The 27029-nt window shown below is 35.1% G+C and overlaps 1 protein-coding gene across 2 annotated transcripts in view; it reads left to right on the top strand.

The window, feature by feature from the left end:
- Positions 1-2681: 2681 nt before the first annotated feature.
- Positions 2682-27029, top strand: part of LOC110034071 (J domain-containing protein spf31) — a 67476-nt gene continuing 43128 nt past the window's right edge. The window contains exons 1-3 of one of the 2 annotated variants that reach the window (XM_020738325.1): positions 2682-2773; positions 22055-22145; positions 22278-22338. In XM_020738325.1, the coding sequence (XP_020593984.1) occupies positions 2718-2773; positions 22055-22145; positions 22278-22338 (208 nt within the window). In that variant the 5' untranslated portion in view covers positions 2682-2717. Of the gene's footprint in view, positions 2809-22054; positions 22146-22277; positions 22339-27029 lie in introns of both variants that reach the window. The other variant, XM_020738324.1, reaches the window with a different exon arrangement.

Raw genomic sequence — 27029 nt, forward strand, 5'->3', positions numbered from 1 at the left:
TATATATATATATATATATATATTAAAGAGTTAAATTATTACTTTTTCCAGGATCAAGTTTTTAGTTATGTTGCAAAGTAAGGAAACATAAGTGAAAAATATCATCAAAGACATTATTATACTGTCACATATGAACAGTAAAGAGATCAGAAGGTCTCGAGACTAGCGAGTCCACCCTCGAAATTCCTACCTCTGCTGAATAGCTTGAGAAATTTTTTTCTAACAAGTCAAAACTTTGATGCCAAGGCTTGTTGATAAAAACCCTCCGTGAGCACCGTGGTATTTCATGGGAGATTGGGGGGATGAACGAATTTCTTGGGAGTAAGCGAAAGGGCTAGTCGATTTGAGAGGAATCAATTTACATGAAAAAACAGAATAGCGGTGAATTTTAAGTACGCTATAAACTTATGATATATCCACTTTAAGAGATTATAAATAATAAAACTTTTTAAAATTTATATTTTTTTATTAACAACACCGCACTAAAAATATTAATCAAATAACTGCTTAATGAAATGGCAATATTTGAAAGTTATGCGATACAATAGTGTTATTGTACATCGAGAAAGTGTCAAAATTAGAGATCTAATGGTATAGAAAGAAGAAAATACAACCAAGGATGGCTCACCGACATAAGACAAGGAAGCCTACTTATCTGATTAGAGATGCTAGTCTGAGCCAAAGCAAGCACGGGCAATGTTGACCGTAGGCAACAACCTATCTTTTGGTAGATCCTACTTAAGGAAAGTTCCAATTCGTTGTTTGACTGTGCTGACCAACCCACGTTCAGATTTTCTACAGAAAGGAAAAAGTTATTGGTATTATCGGTCCAGGTTTCTCTGGAGGCAAAGGAGATAAATAGTTTACCACTACAAATGACTTTTTTTTTTTGTAGAATCCCACCAACGTATAATGTGATATTTGGTTGTCCCATACTAAACAGCTGCTGAGTGGTAACCTCCACGTATCATGTACCAGTAAATTCTCTGGTGATGGGGGGATTGTCACAATTTGCGGGAATTTGAAACAATCTCAGAGTCGTTACATTCGAGTGCTCACCAACTTGGAGCAGGAGCCACTGACATCCAAAATCGATGGGAAAGGGATATTAAGAGCAGCGAGTCCACTCTCGAAATCTCTGCCTCCACAAAATAACCTAGTAAATTTGTTCTAAAAAGTGAAAACTTTTATTCGAAAGCTTGTTGATACAAACCGTTCACGAGCACCATGGGATTTCGTGGGAGCATGTTGGAGACAAAGGAATTTCATGAGAGTGAGCGAAGGCAGCACACTGTATTTCTCTTTTTTTGGTTGATTTGATAGGAATCAATTTACACGCAAAAACAAAATAGCGGTGAATTTTAAGTACTCCATAAACTCATAATATATGCACTTTATGACATTACAAAATAATAAATTTTTTTAAAATTCATATTTTTTATTAACAATGTCACAATAAAATTTTTAATCAAATAATGGTTCAATGAAATGACAACATTTGAAAGTATGCATTCTAATATTGCGGTTGTACATCAAAAAAGTGTCAGTGCTAGAGATCTAATGGTATAAAAGGAAGAAAATATGAAAAATGATAGCTCACTGACAAAGAATCAGGATGACTACTTATTAGATCAGAGACACTAGTCAGAGTCAAAGTAAGTATGAGAAACACTGAGCGCAAGCAACAACCTACCTTTTAACAAATGCAGTAAAGAGTTTTACAGACATTACTCAAAATTTTCTCGTTAAGGAGTGAGCTACATTTCGGGTCCTGAGGATTGATCCTCAGCTTGGTAGTATAGCGTTGCTCTATCGATAAAAGCTCCTCACCAGGGCTCGAGGGTCGACAACCATATCAAATAAACCAATTAACATAGAGAAGTCAATTGAATCAGTTTTGCCAGTCCGAAACAAATCAAGTTCATCCGATTGAAAAATCCGTCATAGCCTCGTCGACTATATTGGTTTTACTAAGATGAAGTCAAACATGATCATCTTACCGAGTCAAAGAGTAGCTGAGTGATATGCTCATATTTATAAAATACCTAAAGTTCTCTTTACAAACCCCATTAAAGCAATGAAAAAAAGGTAATATCACCATATTTTACTCTCACGTCTATAAATATAAAATTTATTTGAGCAGCTGAGTGATATGCTCTTATTTGTAAAATATATAGAATACTCTTTATAACTCCCATTAAAACAACGAAAAAAGTTAATATCACTATATTGTACTCTCATTTCTATAAATATAAAATTAATTTTATGAATAAGACAACATATGTACTATTTCTCTCTCAATCCCTCTCTCTCATTTCCCACATACTTTTCTTATAGTGTATTGCCCTCATTATTTAATTTTGGAGTACTACGAATACATCATCTAATTCCAATGTTTTCATGTAGGCAACACCTAAATTTTATTTTTATAATATTTATAGCACTCAAATCTCTTATATTTACATTTCATAATAAAGATATAAATTTGTAGGAGTTTAGTGGTATTTATGTCAATACTTCTTATAATTTTTACATTCAATTATATTGAATAAATACGTCATTATATCATAACGCGTACATAAAAATTAACATCAATAATAATTTACTATGATTTGACGAATGTAAATACATTTAAAATTTAGTATCGAAACATCGATAAATATAAATACATCAGAATTTCGTTCATATGCAAATCTGCCAAGGGGTTCGCTCTTGGCATGCGATGGCTACCGAGCTGGATGAGGAACAGTTGCTTAAGAGCTTCTTCGCCGAGGTCAGTGAAGTCGAGAGAGACAACGAAGTTGTTAGGTTAGAACGACATAGCGTTTTCCCAATTTCACTTTACCAATGATTTCTTATTATCAGAAAACTCCTCTATCTGTTAGCTGGGTCTCGGCCTCATGGATCAGAAACCCTAGCTCCGGAATTAATGTTTCAATTTTTTCCTTTTTAGGCCAGAGACCGAATTCATTCATTCATTTTTATTGATTTAACCTGGATGTGCAGTAGATTGAAAATTGTATTTGAGTATTTGATGTGAGATGACATAATTCTGATAGGTAGGTATCACTTATGGTTATCTTAGAAGGTATTCCATAAGAAAAAAGGTTTTGAATGAGTGGGATTTTAGGTGAAACTTCTCTGGCATCTCGGCGCTCTATTATAAATGCATTTTCTTTGTTTTGAACTATGATGCATATCATATTGTATTTTAAAAGTTGATTTTGCTGTCTTATAGGCTCAATGATTTTGTCTAACTAGTTTTTTTTTGCTTAGTAAAATATATAATGTTGAAATTTATGTGCATATTTGCTATTTTTTAGCAAAAATCCAAGTCGTTAAGCATTTAAAGGGCAATTTCCAGCTATTTGGTTGGTTATGGAAGTTTAGTTAAGTCGAAGAAAAAATACTATATTTTTTCATCTTCGAGTTAAGATGCTTGATTGCATTGAGTCATGCGATGTTTTGAATATATTGTACATTCCATATGACTTGGTGATGGAGAGAATAAGTGCAAATAATTGTTAAGGCAATGAAATACCAACAACAACAACAACAAGTTTTTATCCCACTTAGTGGGGGTGGCTACATGAACCCTCTTTCTCGATTGTGTGCCATTGAGTGCTATATTTTTGTTTAATAAATTGAGATCATTTTTATACAACATGCCAAAGTCTTTCTAGGTCAACCTCTACCTTTTTTTTAACATAATTCAAATCTTAAACATCTACTCTCCTAACTAGGTCATCAGATGGTCGATGTTTAATGTGCCAAGGCTTATAAGGTTACTCTCCCCAATCTTGTCTACCATTGGAGTTACTCAAACCCTTTCACATATATATTTATTTCACATTTTGTCTCTAAGTGTAAAGCCACTTGTCCACTTGAGCATTCTCATCTCAACAACACTGAACTTAATAATATTCTTCTCTTCTGCATGCCAACATTTTGTACCATATCTCACCACCATCTTAGAAAAATTTTATTGAAGTCTAAGGTATTTTTATATCACACAAAAGGCCCGATGCATTCCTCCACCTCAACCATCCAACTTGAATTCGTCTAATAACACACCCATCAATATCACTATCATTTTGAACAATAAATTCGAGATATCTAAAAGGTTTACTTCTTTTAATGACTTGTTCACCCATTATTACAACCCTCCACTAAATCTGCTACTACTAAAATTAAATTGTAGGTATTCAGGTTTAGGTTTACTAAAACTAAAATTATATTTCATGCATTCGGTTTTAAATCTATTCAAATGAAAGTATTTAGACTCTAAAGTTAACCTTCATATTTGAAAATTTTCTTAATCTCTCTATAGTCTCATCCACAAGCAAAATATTATCAACAAAAAACATAAATTAACGTATATCGTCCTATAGTTGTCCAATAATAACATCCTTAACTAAAAAAAAAAACATATACGAGTTTAAAGCCAATCCATGTTGTAATCCAACTGAAATAGGAAAATATTTTTTCAATTATTCTTGTGTTCGAACACAAGCAATAACTCTCATATACATATCTTTAACGACTTAAATTCAAGCAATATTGTCACTTTTATTTTCTAGAACTCTTTGAAGCACTTCTCTTGGAACCTTATCATAGTTTTTCCCCTAAATCAACAAAAATCATTTGTAGATCCTCCTTATTCTCTCCGTATTTTTTCATCAAACATCTCGATAAATGTATAACTTATATGGTAGACTTGTCAGAAATGAATACAAACTGATTTTATGAAATTTTTGTATCTCTTTGTAACCTACGTTCAATTATTCTCTTCTATAACTTAATTATATGACACATTAACTTCATTTATAATTTGCACACTTTTCCTTCATTCATCGGACATCTTTTTGGTTTTAAAATTAATATTTAAAAATTTAGTGAGTAAAAAAATTCTCAAATCTCATAAATATTTTCACACTTATATTAGAATACTATCAGATCCTACCACTTTTCCACTCTTTATTTTCTTTAAAGTCTCATCAACTTCCATTTTACTAATACGATGATAGAGATAAAAATTTTGTTATTATTTATGATATTAATATTGCTAAAGTCGATCATATTTTCACAAATTCATTAAAGTATTTATTAGAATATTTCGCCCATTTATGTTGAATATCCTCATATAAGAAAAATACTTTTTGATTTTTATTCTTAATACACTTTACTTGAATTAAAAATTTACCTTTTTATCTCTTTTCTTGACTAGTTTATATATCTTTCATCATATTTAATATATAATATATTGTAAAAATCATTAAAAATAGAATTCTTAATATCATGAATTATTTTCTTAGGCACTCTACAAGTCACCTTATATTTTCTTCAATTCTCCAAATTCTTACATCTAAAAATATTTTTATAATAAAATTTTTTATTTTTTTTATCTTTCATGCACATTATCATTCCAATACTCATTGTTTTTATTAATAAGTTTTTTTTTATACTTTGAGCACATCTTTTGCAACTCATTTTTAGTACTCATTACTTTATCCCATATAATATTAGTTTCTTCATTAATATTATACATCTCAAGATCTTGAATTTTACATATTAAATAATTTTATTTATGTCTTTTAAATGTCCCTATCTATTTTTAATATTTCATTGTATTTTTCATTTTTAATCATTAATCTTAAAATTTAAAACTAATAATCGATGTTGTGTACCGAAAATTTCACTTGCAATAACCTTAAAACTTAAATAATCTCGATGATCCATTTTTATAAGAAAATAATTAGTTTTTGTTTTATTAGATTCATTCTTATAAGTGATAATATGTTATTCTTTTTTTTTAAAATAAAATATAAACATTAATAAAATTGGGGAACTTACATACATAGGACCCAATTCTTATGCATTTACTTATCTCACACCTACACCTTGATTTTTACACGTAAAACACCTTTTCCTATGTAGGAAAAGATGAAAATAGAGTAATCCACCTTTTCATATGTAGATTAGGGTGCTTAGGGTGTAAAAATCAAAGTTTGGGTGTGAGATAAGTAAATGCATAAGAATTGGGTGCTATGCATGTAAATTGCCCAATAAAATTATAAGCTAAAGTAAAATACAATGTCTTTATCTTCTTCATTAGCCACTTCAAAATCATAACCATCATAGATAAAAAATTTTCTACCACTCTATTAACATGTTCATTTAAATTTTCCCAATAAAATTCCACTTTTAAGATGTATAATTTGTGTTAATTCTTCTAGGTTGTTCTAGCATTTTTCCTCTAAATGTTTATCCAAACCTACTTAGGGAGCCAAATACTTATAACATTAAGAATCTTAATATCAACAATAGTTCTTTAGGCAATGAAACATGGCCTTTAAAAATGTTGAAATAAATACCACCGATTCTACATTAATTATAAAAAAGTGAGGAGTTTTATTTAGTCGTTTATAAGGAATTAAAAATTTACTTCTTTAATGATTTATGTGACTGGAGGCACCAAGAAAGGTGCAAAGAAGACTTATAAATATGATAGGAGATGTAAAAAACTTTATGGAGTTAGATGTATTGAAAATGAATATAATAATATGATTTTAGATAAAGATAAATATTTTAAATGAGATCTATGAGGGAGTAATTTTTTTTCAGAAGAACACATCGAACAAAATCACAAAGTATACTACAAATTGGTTTTGAAATGTTGAATTTTAACTGGCTCTAAAAGGATGTATAACATTAAAGCTTTGGTTCATATAAAATTTCTTTTGAGATTTGGCAATTTGTGAGAGATGTTGTGCTAGTTTCGTGAACTAATATTTTGGATGCATCTTAAAAGCCATTAGGATGCCAAATGTGCAGGGGAAGGTGCATTTTGATAATGGAATTTATAATATATATTACAACATTATAGGGTAACCACCCACGGGTCATAAGAGGAGTTAGGAAAGAGAGTAATGCCATATAAACAAACTAAATTACGCCGAAGATTCAAGTTGGTTTAATATCAAGTAGATATACCATGAATGTATTTTTTTTTTAGACACTTCATTTAAAATCTCAAGAAACTAACAAATAAGCTTCAAATAGTTTTTATTAACCCAAAAAACATATAGATGAGTACTGTGAGAATTGATTTGGATTGCACTAAGGAGAAAATGGGTGTCAAAGATAATATTAAAATATATTTATAATATGGACGATGGAGTATTGACTAACATTGTAAATTGATGTAGAGTGCTAAAAAAAATTCTTAGTTGCATTGGGATTTTATTAATGATAAACATTCTATATATGTATTGGTTATTTAGATGTTTTTTGAGGACACTAATAGTGAGTTACCTCGGTGTATACTATTTCTAGATGATAGTTTTAAAAGGCGTCTTTTGCTTAAATGCTTTGAAAATTTTGAATAAAGAAGGGAAAAAAAATGTAATTAAGTGTCTTGTAGTACAAGGATCAATTATAATACATAACATTTTTAATGCAAGGGAACCAAGACCAAGTGGTTTCTAGATATGATATAATTTAGTTAAATCTACCAAAGCATTTACGCGTGGATGCAACTTTGCGGCTAATATTGAGAAGTTAAAATTGTTAGTGCTATATGGTAGGAAAAAAGTCTTGTATTCCATTTTTGGATGATATTATTTCAATAGGTTAGCATTTGTTGAAATACTTGAAAATTAGAAGAATACTTAAAAAAAAAGAAAGTAAGTTGAAAGGTTTAGCATTAGTTGAACAACAACCTAGTATTATTATGTAGTGTTTTATATCATTGGAATATGAAATGATTCCTAGGCTTTTTAGGTTTAGATTGGATTTATTATATAGAGAAATGAGGCTTTCTAAGCGAGGATGTGGCATTTTTTGTTAAGATTATAGTGTTTGAATTCAAGAAGTGCTATGGGAATGCTATGTAATAATATGATATCATTTAAAATTGTAGGAACAATTTGGTTAAGATTATAATGACTGTTTCTCCTTGTTCTAGGGCATTGCTTGTTTTCAGATTTTTGTTCAATTTATCATTGGCGGTTGTTTTCTGATTTAGGGTTGTATCGAAAGACAAATAATGCTCCGACTGTATCCCACTCTAAGGTGGTGATTACCTTTGCATATGTCCTCCCCTACCCTTCCTGCTTGCCACCCCTTCCCATTATCCCACTTGCTGCCACAATTCCTTTCACGTCACTCTATCAGGCTTCCAACCCTCTCCCGAGCCGTCCCTATTGTTACTTGTGAGACAATAACCCGTCGTCCACCCTTTCTCTTCTGATCCAACCATCTTCCTCTACCCCCTGCAGATGCCCCTATTCGCACCAACAACCATATCTCTTCCCCTTCCATGCTGCCATTATTGTTGTTGCCACAATATTCCTTCCGACTGCAGCCTCCTCGGGTTGCAGCCATCTCATGACCACGCTCCACCCCTCCTTCCGCTGTGTCCCTTAAAACACAACACCACGACATATGAGATACATTTAATTGTGCTTGTTGTTGTATTTTCTTTTTCAAGTGTGTTGACTTTAATCACATATTTGAATTCAATAATAATATTTGTTTTTTGATTGTTGTTGGGGTTAATTCCATTAACATTTGGTATCAGAGCTAGCCTAACCCTAGTCATATCATAGAATTTCTAGCCTTCCTATAGATTTCCACCTAAAAAAGTTTTTTTTGTATCCTCACATAGGACTGTCAAAAAAGCTTGTTGTTCGCGAACAGCTCATGTTCGACTCGTTCGTTAAGTAAACGAGCCGAACAAAAACAAGTTTTTAAAGCTCGAATTATAAACGAGTCGAACACGAACAACTCTTTGTTCGCTCGTGTTCGGCTTGTTTTAGCTCGAAGTAAAAAAAAAATATAATTATTTATATAATAATATATTATATATATTTATATCTAAGTTTAAAACGTAACTTTTAGTTTGACAATGTGGTTATGCGTTTTCTTTTGTATTCATTTAGTCCAGATTCGAATCCAACACTTTATATCTACTTTTTTAGTTTAATTTTAACGAGTCAATTTCGAGCCGAACACGGTCACAAATATTTAAGTCGAGCCGAACACGAGCACACTGTTCACGAGACGATTTCGAACACGAACAATTTTGAACAAGCTGAATACAAGCCAAGCCTGAGCTCGCTCAAGCTCGGCTCGTTTATAGCCCTATCCTCACATACTCTTTCTACTTTCACAAATCCAAACCCTAACCATGCCACCGAAGAGATATATGCCCGAGCCTACCTAGGAAGAGATACAATGAAAGATTTGTTGACTACAACAGAGGCTTACGAAGATTGATGATGAAACTCGTGGGGGACCCATGATCTTGAAACAATGAAGAGGAGAAGAGACGAGATATGAACCTCTTTCATAGGGAGGCTTCCGTGATGGGGAGGATCGACCACAAAACTTCAAAATTCATTATCAGAGGAGGTTTAGAGAGGAGGCGACGTATGGAGGAGTGTTGGCGATAAATAGTTGGGTTGGGGGAGTTGCTCGTAGGAAGCTGTTGGTCACCGGAATCGAAATCCCATCGCCCGCTTCGGAAGGACGTTTTAATTTACATATAGATTAAAGTTTTAAAAAAAATATGAAATCAAACTGACCCCATAATTTTCACAGTTTAAATGAAAGAGCTCTCTACCTCAAATCCTGTATCTATCCCGAGAGATAAACATAAGACTTGAGGATGATACTCGATCAAATAAACTAAGAAATATATGACTTCCGTTTGGTCTGCGAAACTGTTTTATTTGCCGACAATTCCCCTATTTAATATGAAAAATTAAATAGAGTTTATTTTAAGCTGAGTTCGGAAAAGCTTCCTATAAGGGCAAGCCCCTATAGTTAATTACATCTTGAATGACCGAAATAATTTAAGAATACTCGATAAAAATCAGGAAAAATTATTTTCAAGGACTTTAAAAGGATGAAACTTTTCAACGAAATCGAACAAATAGGAGTGAAAGGGGAATAACTCAAATTTGGAACATTTATTACAGAATCAAAAAGAAGAAGAACTAGGGGATGCCACAGATCCGGATGAGATCCTCGGTGACTTCCCAGTCTACCCTATGGTTTGGCTTCAGTTTCGATGAGAAATATTTGTGTTTTATCCTGTCAATTTTATTTATGTAGGGCTTATATTCGTGTGAAACGATCACACAAATAGCCTGAAAAATGTGAGGAATTAGGTCGTGACGGATGACAACTTCGAAGTCTTAATTTTAGAATCCTAAAACGAGTTAGGGCTTAGATCGTATAACAGAGCTATACAAATGCCTAACGAAAATGAGGATTTATGTTGTGCTAAACGAACAACCTCAAAATCCTATAGATTGTTGTTTTACTTTCTATGAAAGGAATGGTTTAGCTGGGGAAGACATGTTCTGCTGTTGAAGATGGTCGTGCTGCCCACCACACTAGTTCCAAGTTCCTTGTCGTGATGAGTTTAAGTTTTCTAGGGTGTCAGGTTATGATGTCAAATCCAATGCCTCTATGGTTGTAGTTCTTCAAATATTTTTATAGATGACATGTTGAAGTTGTATAGTGTATAACATAACAGTAGAATATGTAGCATAAGACAAACAGTATAGTATGCAGTAAAGAAAGCAGTACAACATGCGGTGTAAAGAAAAGTAAAAAGTACAGCAAGGAAGTGATTATAAGAGAATAACATGCTGTAAACATAAAACAAACCTGTATATCTGGGAGATCCGCTGTTAATTATGTGTAATTGATGCAACAGGTACAAGCAACAAAATTTGAGGAAGTAGACTGAAATGCTTTATATAAACGAAAACAAAGAAACATCGTCCAGAAATCTCAAGAAAGATCGTCAAAAGACTCACGACAAGAGAAATGCGAGGAAACTGACGAATCAACAAATCGATTAAAATCGTAGAAAACACGGAAAAATCCAGAAAAGAGACCACGAGTGCTTTGTCCAAAAAAATTCGATAATACATATGAAAAAGTCCGAAAAGAGGGGACCGCAAGCACTCGGGTCGGGGCTAGGCTCAACTATATATTAGCACTCGAGGGTCGTCGAAGGCTACTCGGTCACTCAGATGTGTAAAACCCGCCACTCAACTAGAAGGGTGTCCTATCGAACCTAACTCAGGAGGGTATTCCTTAGCCTAAACAGGTGATCAACAGGTGGACAACCAATGTTTAAAATGTACTTAAAATTTATGTTTTCAGCATGCACATAAGTTTCAAACATGCAAAAAGTGGGCTGCATCAATTTTGTTTGTAGCGAAAAATGTATTTTTGTTTTAGAAAAATGTGTATCTGTTCTTATCAAATTTAGGTCAGCCCCCGCTAGTCTTATGTCGGTGAATGTTATTGTCATCCTACAGCTCACCGGGTTCCTGAATCGGATCCTGATGGGTTCCTGAATTGGATCCCGATGTCATAGGATGACATATCATTCTGTTCTATCTCCGGTATGCCTTTGTCATCACCGTCCTAAGCCCCAAAATAAAATCGACCTACTTGCGACCTTGCTTGATGGTTTTACGTATAACAAAATGCTATACGTGGATACTTATGTGTTGGAAATAAGCATAAAAAACCGAACAAAGAAACAAAGAAAAAAAAAGAACAAAAATGAGGTGAGAGAGAGGAGGGACCGATCCACCTAAAACATCGAAAAGAACGAAGGATGAATCAGCTCTCAAAACTTATGACGAAAAGACCTAAAAAGGAAAACCCGAAGATCCTTGAATCAATCCGAAAGGATATCACTTTCTCACATTTTTTGTAAGTGGATCAACCCAAGTCAATGTGACAGTCGCACACATGGCTCTACCACTAACTACATGTTCACACACGCCCGAGTCTGCATTCACACGATATCACGACTTTAATGTCAAACTCCCGAAACATCCTTTATGAATTCAATTTAAACCAACCACATGCTCCCCTGAAAATGAATTTTCAAATTCCACAACTCAAACAAAAGGAAAATATCCCAGGGAAGGCAGCCATTTATACTTCCAAAAATCATGTCAACATTAAAGCTATTCAATTCCAGACTTAATGAAAATCTCATCGTATCAAATAAACATGAAATCCTCCGGCTAAATCCACATAGAAGCTCACTGCCGGGCTTCAACAAATAGATGAACAACAGCTAAGGCTCTCGGCCAAAGCAACCCACAAGGGAGGCAACTACTAAGGCTCACGGCTCAGGGCAGCAAGGAACAACTGCTAAGACCCACGACCAAAGGCAACCCAAGGAACAACAAGTAGGGCTCACGGCTAAGACAACCAAACTAGCTATATAAGGATCTTTGATAGATATATAAGAGAGTGCAAAATATAATCATAATTTCAATCCACCTACAATCATCCAAGTAGTTCAAGCCCAACAAGGACTAAATCGCACCAAACAACTTCTAATAGGTCTCACGGGTAAGGACTGCAAGAGGAGCAAATCTCAATGGTGAGCTCACGGGTAGGACCAAAGGGGGAGGCTAACTCAACCACATCACAAACCCACGGCTAGGAACCAAGCAAATATCAAAACTGCAGCCTTATAAAATTTCAAACCAATCCACCAAAACCAGCTAACTGTTCTCGAATAAGGACAACACAGTACGCCAAAACAGACTCTTGCGTAGGAGCTAAGGCCAACAAAAATCAAAACCCAAGCCACTTCTCGGGTAGGGGCAGAACAAGGCAAAACCGAGCTCCCAGCCAGAGCCAAACTAAGCCACAGTTGAGGTTCAAACCCAGGCCACAACTAAGACTAGATAACATCTCTATGCCCTCAAGATATCAAAATATATGACTACCATATGTTTCAAACAAGAATAACTATGGAACTCCTCCAAATCAAAATAAATTCCTCCACAATATGTATATTTAAACCAAAAACACTCACAAGATGCCAAAACTGAGCCCAGTAGGGGCCAAAGCCAAAACAAATGACCTACCAACAAGCTCACGGGTAGGACTAAGAACAAACCAAATCAAGCTCCCAAGCTACCTCTCGGGTTGGAGCTAAGGCAAGCAAATTGAACCCCCAAACAAAGCCAAACCGAACCCTTCAAGGCCCAGAAGTAAAGTTCGAGTAGTTAGGACAAAGCTTCAGCAAAAACCAAAAGCCCATTCTCAACAAAAATTAAAACTCCAGCCACCTTAAGGTAAAATCGAGCCATCCAAAGTCAAGGTACAACCCGCATGCCCTTAAAACATCAAGATATGGAGCCAATATACATCTTAAATAAGAACAACAACATAGAGAGCATATTTAGGCCCCCAACTTTAGTATTCCAATCATGAAACAACTTCCAACAAATATCTAAACAAAAGGATGCCTCATGAGGGGTTAAAACGAGCCACCAAAACAATTTATAGGACCCTTCAAATTAAAGAAATTCTTTTTTTTTATAGCATATGTTTCGAGCAAGAGAGTAGCAGGAGATAGAAATAAGAGTAGGCTTTCCCTCTACATTCAACACATATGGGAAGAACATAAGTAGATAATCTACACATGCTTGAACAATGAACTAAACTTCCATAAATCCATATCACCATTTTTATTTAATATCACAAAATTCATGGGGTATGCCGAACTCCGATCCAAGAATGCCGCTCCCAGCAGCCCTGACCGAGCAAAACCGAGAGAAAGAAAGGACAGATGAGGGGAGAAGTACCTCTTTGCAGCAAAAGAAAGCAAGACAAAACTTTTAAAAACACTTCTCAACTTCAATCCTTCCTCCAACAGTAAGAGTAAGCCAACCCGAACACAGAAAGTTGAAGAAATAAGTGAGAAAGGAAAATGACAGAGTTTTCCCTTCCCTTAGAGATTTTCAGCATACCCCAGGGCTACAAAACCAAGCTCTAATAAAGAAGGAGAAGGATGATTAAAAAGATACAACAGAGGGATCGAGCGCAGGGGATAGGATCCTCGTAGAGGATGAGATACGATATGGGATGGGTCGCAGGATCGTCTCGCGTGCGCGAGTCGAGCGCGGGAACGAGACTCCACCGACACGAAGGAGTGGGCCAGGCGAAACCTAGCGAACCGCGACTAGGGCAAAGATCCACGAGCGCGAGAGGAAGAAACATGAGAGGGGAAAATAAAATTAAGTTAAGGATTTTTTAATATAAGTTATTAATTATAATAATAATAAAAATAAAATATTATTTATTATTATAATTAACATTTAAATATGTATTTTCCTCAAGACGTGCCGCGTGAGTCGTTTGGGCAACCTTATCATCGATCGGGTCAAAAACGCGTCGCGGTCCGACTCCAATCAAAACAGTGGTATGAGTTCAATAAAACAGGACGGTGCAGAGGACGGCGGTGCCAAATTAACGAGTACAGCCAATCCTAAGGCCGACAATCCTATAGGAATACTCTCTAAGTTCTTTCAGAGTAGCCTTACCTGCTAAGAAATAGCGGTCAAAACTACTATATGGAACGTCAAGTCGAGTGAAGAAAATGAAGAAAAGTTCAGTTGAGAATTGCTAACGGGGAGGGCTCCTTCACTAGTTTTCTAGGAGTAGTCGACAGAAAGGTCCTACGGCTAGATCCTAGGCTACTAAGGAGGGGAAAACTGCACCTCGACCGAAAGCGAGGTCGACAATGTGATTGAGATTTTATATTAAATGTAGATCTACCAGAGTTCAATGCAGTTATGGATCTAGATGATTTCATGAATGATTGCAGTCAGTTGAGAGAATATTTGAGTACAAAGAGGTGTCAGAAGACGAGAGGGTGAAGCTCGCGCCATCAAATTAAAAAAAAGTGCTTCTTTGGGAAAGTCTACAGAGGCAAAGAAAGAGAGAGGGCAATGACAAGATTACCAGGTGGGAGAAGATGAGAAAGTAGATGTAGAAAAAAATACCTACTGCCTCATTTACCCCAGAATATATTTCTGAGACTCCACCACATGTAGCAAAGAGTTATATCAGTGGAGTTCTCGACATTGTTTGACTAGCTATAGATGAAATATGAGTTGGTCGAGTCAGATGAACATTTCATAGCCCAATATCTGAGGGGCCTAAAGCCCACTATTAACAATTTTGTTCAATTGTAGTTCTATTGGTCGTTGGGAGATGTTTATACCTTAGCATTAAAGGTGCGAGACAGTGAAAACAGAATATGCAACCGCCACCATTCAAAGAACCCGCGGTTGGAGGCATCAGCAAGAGCATGCCTTAGAGAGTTGAGAAGACTAGTCATGGTATGGATAGAGCCACTCATAGTTAAAAAAGCCTGAGAAGTGTAATTCCCATTACAGTCCCAGTTCGAAAATGCTTCAAGTGCCATGATTTAGGCACAATGCCTCCAGTTGCTCGACGAGTTGAGTTGTGTTATTTTCTGAGCAGGGTGCAGTGGAGTAGGTTAGAGACGAAGAGACAATTGCAGAATAAGATGAGGTTTACCGTCTTCAACCGTATAAGGGTTGGATGCTTTTGCTTTGACGGTTTCTACAGAGTACAGACTAAGGATATGAGGGAGCCATTGTGGCTTCGCCACAACATTTTCTACACCCGTTGCACTGTGAATGGAAAGATATGCAGTCTCGTTATCAATGGAGGGAGAAATAACAACATGGTGTCCACACAAATGGTGGAGAAGTTGAGTTTCATGACTCAAAGGCATTCCCGACCGTATTCTCTGACGTGGTTGAAGGAGGCAGAGTCAAAATTGATAGGAAGTGTCTCGCAGAGTTTTTGATTGGAGGCAGCTACATGTTCAAGTGTGGTACGACGTGATGCCCATGGATGCCTGTCATTTTGCTGGGGAGACCATGGAAGTGTGATCGCAAGACTCGACATACATGAACACCCACTCCATCAAAGATGGCAATCATATCATCATTCTATCTTCCGTGGAGTCCGAGATCACAAGTATCCTTGTCAACGAAGAAGCATCGGTGAGATCGGTTTAGGCAACGATAGAGGATGATAGGACTCAGACACCGATTCCAGATAGAGGGCAAACATGACAAGCATTTTTGGACGTCATGATTGATACTTTACCGCTATGACCACCACCATTCGTGGAGATTCAGGCTATTCTCACTTCAGATCAGTCTGAGCCAACTTTGAGTTACTTTGTGAGGATTCAACAGTATAAGTGTGACACACATACCCAAATCAGTTAAGTGAAAAGCTCCCATAAGATTGGACCGAGTGCAAGTGTGTAGAAAACTCTTCCAGTGTTTTGGGAGTCAGGGTAGTCATTAATGGAATATTTGAGCTTTGAGGGCCACAATTGAAAAGCCTTCAACCCTGAGGGGTTGCAACTACTTCATCACTGACAACAGGCAGACAGAAGTTTCGACGAGTGAGGTTGAAACTCTCCAGCCCTGGGAGCTGAAGCGGGTATGCCACTGGTCAGTCGGTACAGGGTGGGAATCGGAGGGTCGACCGGTCCTCCTATGGTTTGTGGCTGCCGCCCAAATGGTTGGGCCCTCTTATTTTACTTAATCTATTTATATGTTATTTCTACTTGTTCTAGGGCATTGCTTGTTATCAGGTTTTTATCCAGCTTGTCGTCCGCAGATGTTTTCCTGTCTAGGGTGATATCCGAGGATTGGTCTGCTTCAGTTTTATCTTGCTCCAAGGTGGTGATTAACTTCACACATCTCCTCCCCTCTACCCTTCTTGCAACTGCCACCTCCCCTTCACATCTTCCAACTTGCAGCCACAATTCTTTTCCCTTCCCTCTCGCTACCACCAGATCTCTTCCCCCTCCATGCTGCCTGACTGTTGCTGCAACAGTCTTCCTTCCAACTGTAGCCTCTTTGGGCTGCAGCATCTCACGAACCCTCTAGCCTTCCTTATTTTGTGTCCTTAAATTGCAGCACCACTACCTTTGGGATAAATTTAGTTGTGTGCTTATTCCCTTTCCAAGTGTCGGCTTTTAATTATATATTTGAACTCAGTAATAATATTTCTTTTTTAACTTTTGTTTGAGTCAACTCTGATAACATTTTGAGGAAACTGCTAAACTATTAGTTTTATTTGTGCGAGAAAGGTATTACAAAAATTCTTACTTTGTCCCCTTTCATGGATTTATGATGATACAAATTATTAGTAGAGCAGTTCATCTAGTTTTCATGAGTTAGAATGGCCTAATTATACACGACATAAAATATCTCTACACAACCCAATATCACTAGATGGAGCCTTATGTGATCGCCATATTTAGTTATTAGATAGATTGATGGAATGGGCCGCGAGCTATTACTACCTGCATCATTTTTGAATTGGATGGTTATTCACTTATTATTTCAGGTATCTGTATCATTTAAATTTTGGAGTGATAACTCGAGAGTTCGTTGAAAAAAATAAGTTAAAACTATGTATTAGATTTTTTAAGATTTGTTGGCTTTCCATAGTCGTTCTTATTTATTAATTACCCTTATTCTGCATTTTGTAGTTTTCTTTTTTATCGTTATTCTGATTTATTTCTTTGATTGTATATTTATTTATTTTTTATTTGAGTCCATTGTAAGGGTTTAAATATCCCTCATTGTCTCAATAAGAATACAACTCTCTTGACACAAATCCAACATGGTATCAGAGACATGGGTCTAACCATATAGGTTCCACCCTAGCCGGCTGGCACCCACCTTTCAGCATCGGCCTAATATGTTGATTTTTTCTTCCGCCGCTCTCCTTCTGCTGTAGCTTTTTTCGGCATGATTACTTCAGCCAATGTTCTCCAACCGTTGTTGCTTTTGTCACCTTAGTGCCCTGCTTCAGTCGCTAATTCCTTCTGTTGTAGTTTTTCCAATATGGTTCATTCAGTCGCTGTTCTCCAATTGATGTTGTTTTGCCACCTTAGTGCCGCTGCTTCAATCGCAAATTCCTTCTATCAACAGGTTTTTTCGTATGATTCCTTCAGCCGTTGTTGCTTCTGCCACTTTGGTGCTGCTGCTTCTAGCCGCTAATTCCAGCTGCTGACCCCAAGAGGCCTTCCAGTCGGCCCATTTCTTCCTGGTGTTGCTGATCCTCCCTACAGGTTCCAGAAGCCGCAGTCTTTTTCTGTCTGTAGGATCCTCAATTTCAGTAGCCACAGGTCCCGTGGTGCTTCTGTTTTGGCGCAACCGCCGACCTTCCTGCTACAGATTCAACCAGCTGTCCCCTGTTCTGCAGGAAGGAGTTCTGTAGTTGTCCAGTGCAGGTGTTTCCTGCAATTGTATCCGTTTGTCATGATCCTACTGAAATTCATCGATGGCTCAGAACCACAAACCTAACCAAACTCAGAATAAATGTTGGAAACTTCACAGTGATTCGACATACAAACCTTCGACCGAATCCTCTTATACCGAAGGTCTCAAGGTGACGACCGAGCCCACCACCGCTCAATTGACTTCTACCTGGAACATCTCAAAATCCTCTAGATCCCTAAAAAATTAGATGGAGCAATTGATCAAACTTCTTGAAGCCCATCAAATTTTTATGGGTTCGTTGACCTCCCACATCCGACAAGGGACTCTTTCTATGACTTTCACGACTTATTCCGTTTTTAGTCCATGTATTATTGATTAAGGTGTCATGAATTACATGACTGAATGCTCATAGATTTTCTAGGCTTACTATCCATGCTCTAAAAAGGATACTGTCAGAATTACTGATTTATCTTGTAATTCTATTACTGATAAAGGGTCTATGGTACTAATAACATATCTAACTTTGAAGTTTGTTTTATGTGTTCCTCAGTTGCAATATAACTTGTTGTATGTTAGCAAGTTGACGAATGATATTGATTGTGTTGCTAATTTTTCATCTGATAGTTGTGTTTTTTAATATTGTCATTTGAAGAGGATTGAAACTGCTAAGAAGTAGCCAAACTCTACTACTTTCAAGAGAATAACATAGAGAGTAAGGACACATTTCTTAGGAGTTATAGCTTACCTTGAGTTATTGAATGTTTTATTATATTGTTGCATTGTCGTTTAAGTCATTTTTTTTTTCAATATTTTAAAAATTTGTAGCATTGGATGTTTTCTAATAAAAAATTTTTATAATATCAATTGTGAGACAGGTCAATTAGCAAAACATCATTGGGTCCATTACCCACCTCACACTTACATACCTTTCACTCATTTCTCTCTCATTCATAGTAACCTATGGGGACCCTCTCGCACTCCTAGCTACTCAAATAAAAGGTGGATCCTAACTTTGATCGATAGCCACACTCAAATAATGCGAGTCTACATTTTAAAAGACTAATCGAAGGTTGTTGTCATCTTCCAAAACTTCTATACCTTTATTTTAACTCAATTTAAAACTCCTATTCAGGTCTTTCAGACTGACAATGACTGTGAGTTTTTCAATTCGATGCCCGAAACGGTTTTGGAATGATGCCATTCTCACTGCCACCTATCTCATAAATAGAGTCCCCTCTAAAATTCATAAGTTCCGAACCCTCTAGATATCCTGATGTCTTGCTTCCTTGCCAATCGTATCATCTCTACCTTAGACCTTATGATTTTTGGGTGCACTGCTTTTGTTCAAAACACTGCCCCCAATCGAAGTAAACTTGATCCCATGACTATAAAATGTATCTTTCTTGGGTATTGTTGCCTTCATCCTACCACTAATGAAATCTATGTGAGTGCTGATGTCTCATTCTTTGAAAGCGTTCCATATTTTCCTAGCTCGAACTCAATTGAGGGGCAGCTTGGGTTAGCTTGGGTTCTTAGACATAGTTTCTTATCCTACCCCTATGTTTGTTCCCCCAGTGTTACTACCACTGAGGAGTCTCCTATTTCGGTAAGTGCTCCATCCGGTGAGTCCCTTGATTCGGTGAGTGAACTATCTCCTCCTCCCACTATCCATGTCTACAATCTGCGTGCCCGTTCCAATGCTACTACTCTGGAATCCGCTACCTCCTTATAGAACCTCGACTCCCCTCCGGGCGACATTCTCAGCATGACGCCTCCTCCGAATGAGTAGGTGAGTTCTCCGAGTAAGGTATGCAGTCAGTTATGCTCTCTCTATTTTATATGTATCTTTCTACAGTTTATTGCCAACCTACAAAGCATTTTCTACTGTCACGGCGACCCATCAGATTCTAGGTATTATTGAGGTTGCTTTTGCTGATCCAGCCTGAAAAATGTCAGTAATGGAGGAGATGACTGCTCTAAAACGAAACCATACGTGGGACATCATTGATCTTCCTCAAGGTAAGAAAGTTGGCACCATGTTCAACTTTGATGGATCCTTTGAACGCAACAAGACACGGTTGATTGCCAAACGATACTCACAGTCCTACGGAGTTGATTATGAGGAGACATTTGCTCTGGTGGCGAAGTTAAACACTATTCGTGTCACGTCCCTTGCGATGAATCTGAATTGACATTTATTCCAGCTAGATGTCAAGAATGCATTCTTGAATGGAGAACTTATAAAAGAGGTATACATGTCTCTCCTTTCTGGTTTGGACTCTACTGTCTCCAGAGGGTAAGTGTGCATACTGCGAAAATCTCTTTATGGACTAAAGTAGTCTCCAAGGGTCTGGTTCAGCAAGTTCACAAAGGTGGCTTAGGACATGGTTTTACTCAAGCTCAATGAGACTACACTCTTTTCTTCCGACATTCCTCCAATCCAGGTAGCTATTTTTATTTTCTATGTTGACAATATTTTTTTTACAGTTAACGATCTCTCAACACTGAAGTCCTTGAAAGACATTCTTGCCAAGTCTTTTGAAATGAAAGACTTAAAATCTCTCCGGTACTTTTTAGGTATGGAAATAACTCCATCATCTCGGGGCATTTTCCTATCTCAACGCAAATACGTGTAGATCTCTTGACAGAGAATAATCTTCTTATGTGCAAACCCATAGCTGTCCCTATGGATCCCATTGAAAAATTATCCAACATTCCCAACGCTGTGCCTGTCAACATGACTCACTACCAGCGTCTTGTGGGGAAACTTATTTTTTTCGCCCATACTCGCTCCGACATATGCCACGTAGTTGGTATAGCGAGTTAATCGCTGCATGACCCCTATAGCACCATCTCCAAGCGGTCCATCGAATTCTACACTATTTAAAAGGAACACGAGGCTTATGTTTGTTTTTCACTCGTCACACTTCTTGATCTATTGCTGTTCATCTCGGGGGTATTGTTCATTTGTATGGGAAAATTTTGTCACGTGGAAAAGTAAAAAATTGTCTATGGTTGCCCGGAGCAATGTTGAAGCTGAATTCTGGTTCATGTTCTTGGGGTTTCGTGAAACCCTTCGGTTACGCATCATGTTCCGTGACTTCGTATGCCAACCTCTCTCCCACTACAATGATTTTGTGATAATAATGCCACCATCAACACTGCTCACAATCCAGTCCATCATGATCGTATCAAACATGTGTAGATTGACAGACACTTCATTGAGGAAAAGATTGAGTCTGAGGAAATTTATATTTCTTTTGTACCTTCCTGTGGTTAACTAGCAGCTATCCTCACCAAAAATCTTCCTCGTCTTTTGTTCGATGACTTCAAATCCAAGTGAAATGATTGACATCTATGCTTCAACTTGAGGGGGAGCATTATATTTATTAAGATTTGTTAGCTTTCCGTTCTTATTTATTAATTACCCTTATTCTGCATTATGTAGTTTCCTTTTTATCGTAATCTGATTTTATTTCTTTGATTGTATTTTTATTTCTTTCTTTATTTGAGTCCATTGTAAGGGTTTAAATACCCCCCTCATTGTTTCATCATTAAGAATACACTGCTCTAGTCACAAATCCAACACCATGCATGGTACTCATGGCTTCATCTAAGGTGCTGATATTCAATTTGATATATTTATGTTGACAACCTCTAGTTTGTTGACAATCATAGCAATCTAGTACCATTTACATGTAAATTAGAATGCTTAATTGTTAATTTAATTGGTTGCCACACATAAGGATAGTAATGGCAGTAAAAATTAAAGCCTTTATTTATAAAAGTTAATTCTTATAACATTGACTATCCTTCAAATTCTGCTTAGTTTACTAGATACATGCTTTCTGAGGTATTAAAGCAGTAATGTTTTTTGTTGTGTGCTTGCTTGTGTGGCCGTGCCACTTAATCTTTATTTCCTTCAGGATTCTTTCCTGTTTCAAACTGAATCCTTTTGAGCACCTGAACTTATCCTTAAACTCATCAATTCAGGATGTGAAGAAGCAGTATAGAAAGGTGAGCTTGCAGATTAAAATCTTGTTGCCTTTTTCTGTTTTCAAATATATATTTATAAGTCAGATTTCTATTAACCATTTGAACAAGAGGACTGGTTTTCTATTGTTAATATAATTTCCTGCAATTTTACAGCTATCTTTGCTTGTCCACCCTGATAAATGCAAGCATCCTCAAGCAAAGGAGGCATTTGCAGGTATTCTGATACTTTATTTGCAGTGTTGAGTAGAAGTTGGATTTAATGATTCAGCTACACTATGTATTTCCTTGGTGTTGTTGTTTGAAGTCGAGCATACTGATTGTGAAATAACGAAGTTAAATGCACTGGTGAAAGATTGATTTTTCTAGAGCAAAAATGGTAACTCTCTAGCAACATCAACTGTATTTTGATGCATTCAAGCGGGGATTTTCCATATGATTCTGTGGTTATGAGGGTGCATTCTTATCGATACTATGATTTCTGTTGTCCAAGTTGCTCATTAGTGGAAACACCAATTTCTAAATTTCCATATGTTCTCTAATAAAATTAATTTATCATTTGTTTCTAGAAGTAGAAAAATGATGTCCGCATGCCTAATGATTCGAGAAGTGCAAGGCTTCTTTGGTGGAGTATTTCTGTGTTTTATTTATGAAAAACAATTTTGGTTTTTGTGTGTAATATGATGTGAGAATTCCTACCTTTTTCGTTCTTCTTCATCGCACAAACATATGGAACACATTGAACAGCTCATCCAGCTATTTTAGAGTTTGGTGATATATATATTTTCAGACAACATTGTAACTGATGTAGGACACCTTAGCTTTTTGGGGTCTAAATTTTGCAATGCAGATCTATTAAGAGATGCACAAAATCATATAGTACTTAAACAAAACTTTGTTGGTGAAAATTCATCGACCTTCTACTAGAAATACTAAATTGAAATCTAGAATCAAGAGTAGAAATCTATGCAATGTTGAAAACAAAATTGTATCAAACTTGAGTTAAATTAATCATATGATCCATAAATTAACTAAATTTTGAGCAAGATGCAAAAATGAGGGAAGAAGTCACCAAAAGTAAAAGAAGCAAGCCTCAAAGATACAATCTATCTGAAATCTTATAAGTCTTATTGTACAAGAGAGCTGGAGACTGTTAGAGGTAGGTGAATTAAAAATGTAGATAACATGATATTGGTTAAAGATAAAGATATCAGATAAACATGTAAATTTTACTTTGTGAAATCACTAAATATGAGTTTTATGGAAGAAATTATTTTGGAAGAGCTTAAGTATATCAAAAAATAAAAAGTGGAGCAAGCTTTGAAGACTTTATACCCAAATTACACTGCTATTGATATTTGGAGAGAGTTATGTGAGATATCACAGCGGTTTGATTAAGAAATCTTTTTTAATAGAATTTTAAAGACTAAGAGAATGATTCTAAATAATTGGAGAAAAAATTTTGATATCAGTATTTAAGAATAAAGATAATATTCAAGATTATGATATCCGTATAAGAATTAATCTTACAAGTCATAATGTAGCTATGGGATGGAGTAATGGAATATAAGTTTAAGATACAACTTTAGTTTTTGGGGAACTAATTTGGTTTCATGTGAAAAAATTATCATGGAAGCAATTTTTGTGTAAGACAATTAAAAGAGAACTGTAGAGATATAGAAAGGATATTCATTTGTTTTTTATTGATCTTGAGAGGACATATGATCGAGTATTTGGGAATTGATTTGTGCACATTAAGGTAGAAAGTTATGTGCTAAAGGTATATGGATGTTTTTAAAGATTTGTATGATGAATACTGGCTGGTATTAGAAGTAGCTATGGGGTGATAATTTCTTTTACAATAGATTTACATTAAGTATCAATAACGAGTTTATATATTTTGAAAATGCTTAACAAATGATATTTAAAGTTAGATATTTTCTTTTAGCATATGATGTAGTTCTAATTTGTGAGACTTTTTTTGAATTAAGTAAAATAAATATTTGAATATTTAAGTAAGTATTTAGAAGATAAAGGATAATGACAAAGTATATAATATGTACTTTTTATTGGTACCATCAAATATTCTTAGAAGATATTGTGAAGCCTAGGCTTAATAGGTTTAAGTTAATTATAAATTTAGTGGGCGGAAATGAGAATGTTAAGATTGATATTGTGTAAAGCCTAGGCTTGATAGGTTTAATTTAAGTATAAATTTATTGGGCGGAAATGAGAATGTTAAGATATACTTGATATAAAATTGTGAATGATAAATTAAAAAATAATTATATTAGAGCTATAGTTGACGTGGGCATCTTTTATAGAAAAAAGTAATAAAAAATTGATTGGTGGATTGAATATGTTTAGTGAAGTTTAGAAGCTCCTTCCATTAGTTGAGCGACTAAAGATAGCATTAAATGATTAAGGCAAGGGTTGCACCAAGGCTATATGGATAGAAGTGCAAATTGAATGTAAATAATATGTTTAACCTCTCAATTAGCACTTAGTAGGTATAAATGAAAAATGCGAGGATTCATTAAGCGGTCTTGTTTAGCTGGGATAAGGCTATTAAAGAGAATAAATATTGATGATTTTCACTTGATCGTGGAGCTAATTCCTTGAATTGTATGTCCAATTGGAATTTATTGAAAAAATGATCTATTAACTTCAAATTCATGATTTATTCTATCTTAAAATCAAAGATTGATGCACATTTTGACAATCCTTACTTATTTCTAGGTTTATGTTCATGAACTTGTTCTAATATAGACTTAAAAATAGAGTTAGATGTAGGAAACTCATTTGTAGAATCATTTTATGAATTTATTATTTGAAATTCTATTTCACATTTGATTTATTGTTCATAGAATAGCCACGGATAATAATTTCTTCAGTGAGATCAATTTTAAACCAGCACAAGTTTCATTTTGGTGTGTTTTAAACAAGCTTAAGATGAGACGGTTATGGTTTTTCTTAAAATATTTATTAATTGGTTAGTTCTAGGAGGAGTTTCATAATATTTCACAAATTCTCAAGCTTTGAATAAAGCTTCATCTATTTCTTTTTTAATTTTTTTTTGTGAATTATGGTAGAATTTCTGCTTAATTTCTTACCCAAGCCTTTGATGGAATTTATAATGGTAAAAACAGGCACGTAATGCTGGTTACAAGACTTTTAAAACTAAAAAAAAACTCATAAATAGTCGCCTAAGGGTCGTAAATTTACATTTTGATGATTCATCTAATCAATAAATGGAGATTATTGTTATTTAAAGTTATGTTTAATATTAGTTCATATAGATTTTGTTTTAGTGCCAACACTTTTGACAATTATCGAGCAAAGTTTTGCTAATTTTGTTTTAGCAAATTTAACAATTCAACAATCTAAAATACTTTATAATTTTTTAAAGAAATTTTCTTAATTTTCTATCTGAATTTGAAGTGGTCTAGGATCACACTTTTCATCGAATATGAAATTAATATCTTTAATCTCATGTTAGGTATGTTGAAATTGTCTAGAATCTTAATTAAATTAATTACATTCAAATTGCAATTTTTTTTATGATGTTACATACCAAATATATTTTATCTTAGGTTTTAAATAAGACAATCATAAGCTTTTATACTTAAGTTGATGTAGAAAGTCATATCGTCTAGGGGCTTTGATAAAGTTCTATTATGAGATATATAAAATCATACGAAAGCACACAAGATGCACATATCATAAAATCTCGCTTTTTAATGAATATTTGCTTAAGTGAAAAATAAAATAAAATAAATTAATTTGGATGAAAGTTTTATGGCTTCGTTCTAAAAATTGAGTATAAATTTAAGATAAAATTCCTACCCGATGCATGAGCAGCTTTTTTTTGAGTGTAAATAAATTTAAAATTCACTTTCCTTCAATAATAAAAGTGAAATCCACACACTTGTTGAAAATTAGATTTGTTAGATCGCCAAAAGCGGATGAATTAGGCTTCACACTTAAATAAATCTATGAGTTAGCCATCAAAAGTAAAAGAAATAATGCATTTACATAGAGTTTATTTTGAGCAAAATTGATTTATTTTTATCAATTTCTAGGATTCTTATTTATGATCACGTATTCTATGAAATTATTATTAACTAGCAAAAGAGACATTGAAGAGTTGAATTTAAATTTTGTTGGGAAATAAAAAAATTGGATAGGAAAGGAAAGAAGGCCTTAGGTGTCACATGAAAGTTCAGCCGCTAATATCATAAGGTTTGTAGATATTGAAAGTAAGTTTTAAATATCAAAAAGATGCCACAATGGCCACACTTCTAATGAAGAGTATATTCCAATAACATCAAGTTTAAAAAGTTGACTTGAAAGAGGTCACTAGGGGTGATAAAATTCTGCTAAAAAATTAAGGAAGCCATTAGGGTAAACAAAAAAATAAAAATAAAAATGGAGGGCTTCACATTACTAATAATATTATAATACTAGATGAAGCAAGGAACATTTCTGAAGATTAGCTTGTTTGTGTTTTGATGGAGGATATTTTAGAGCTTAGGGTTTCCTAATTCAATTTCATGGTATAATGCATGTAAATAATATTGCTATTGTAGGGTTCTAAGTCTCGGATGCGAAAAGTGGAGGGTCGTGTAAATATTTATTAAAAAAAAATAACACCAATCATTTAATTCATTGTGTTAATGTTTGGGCGTCTATCTAGAAGCGACATGCTATATGACTGGAATACAATAAAAAGTGTACATGGCTGCACCGCACCCGTGTGCAGTGTTAAATAAGGATGAATTTTCACATTTTAGACGAACAAGAGCAAAAAAGTTAGTCCATGAAACTAATATTATTATAAAAACATGGAATATAAGTAATCTCAAAGGTAAATTAATAGAATCGATACACACACATATATATATATAT

Source organism: Phalaenopsis equestris, unplaced genomic scaffold (genome assembly GCF_001263595.1).
Source record: "Phalaenopsis equestris unplaced genomic scaffold, ASM126359v1 Scaffold001343, whole genome shotgun sequence".
NCBI lineage: Eukaryota > Viridiplantae > Streptophyta > Magnoliopsida > Asparagales > Orchidaceae > Phalaenopsis > Phalaenopsis equestris.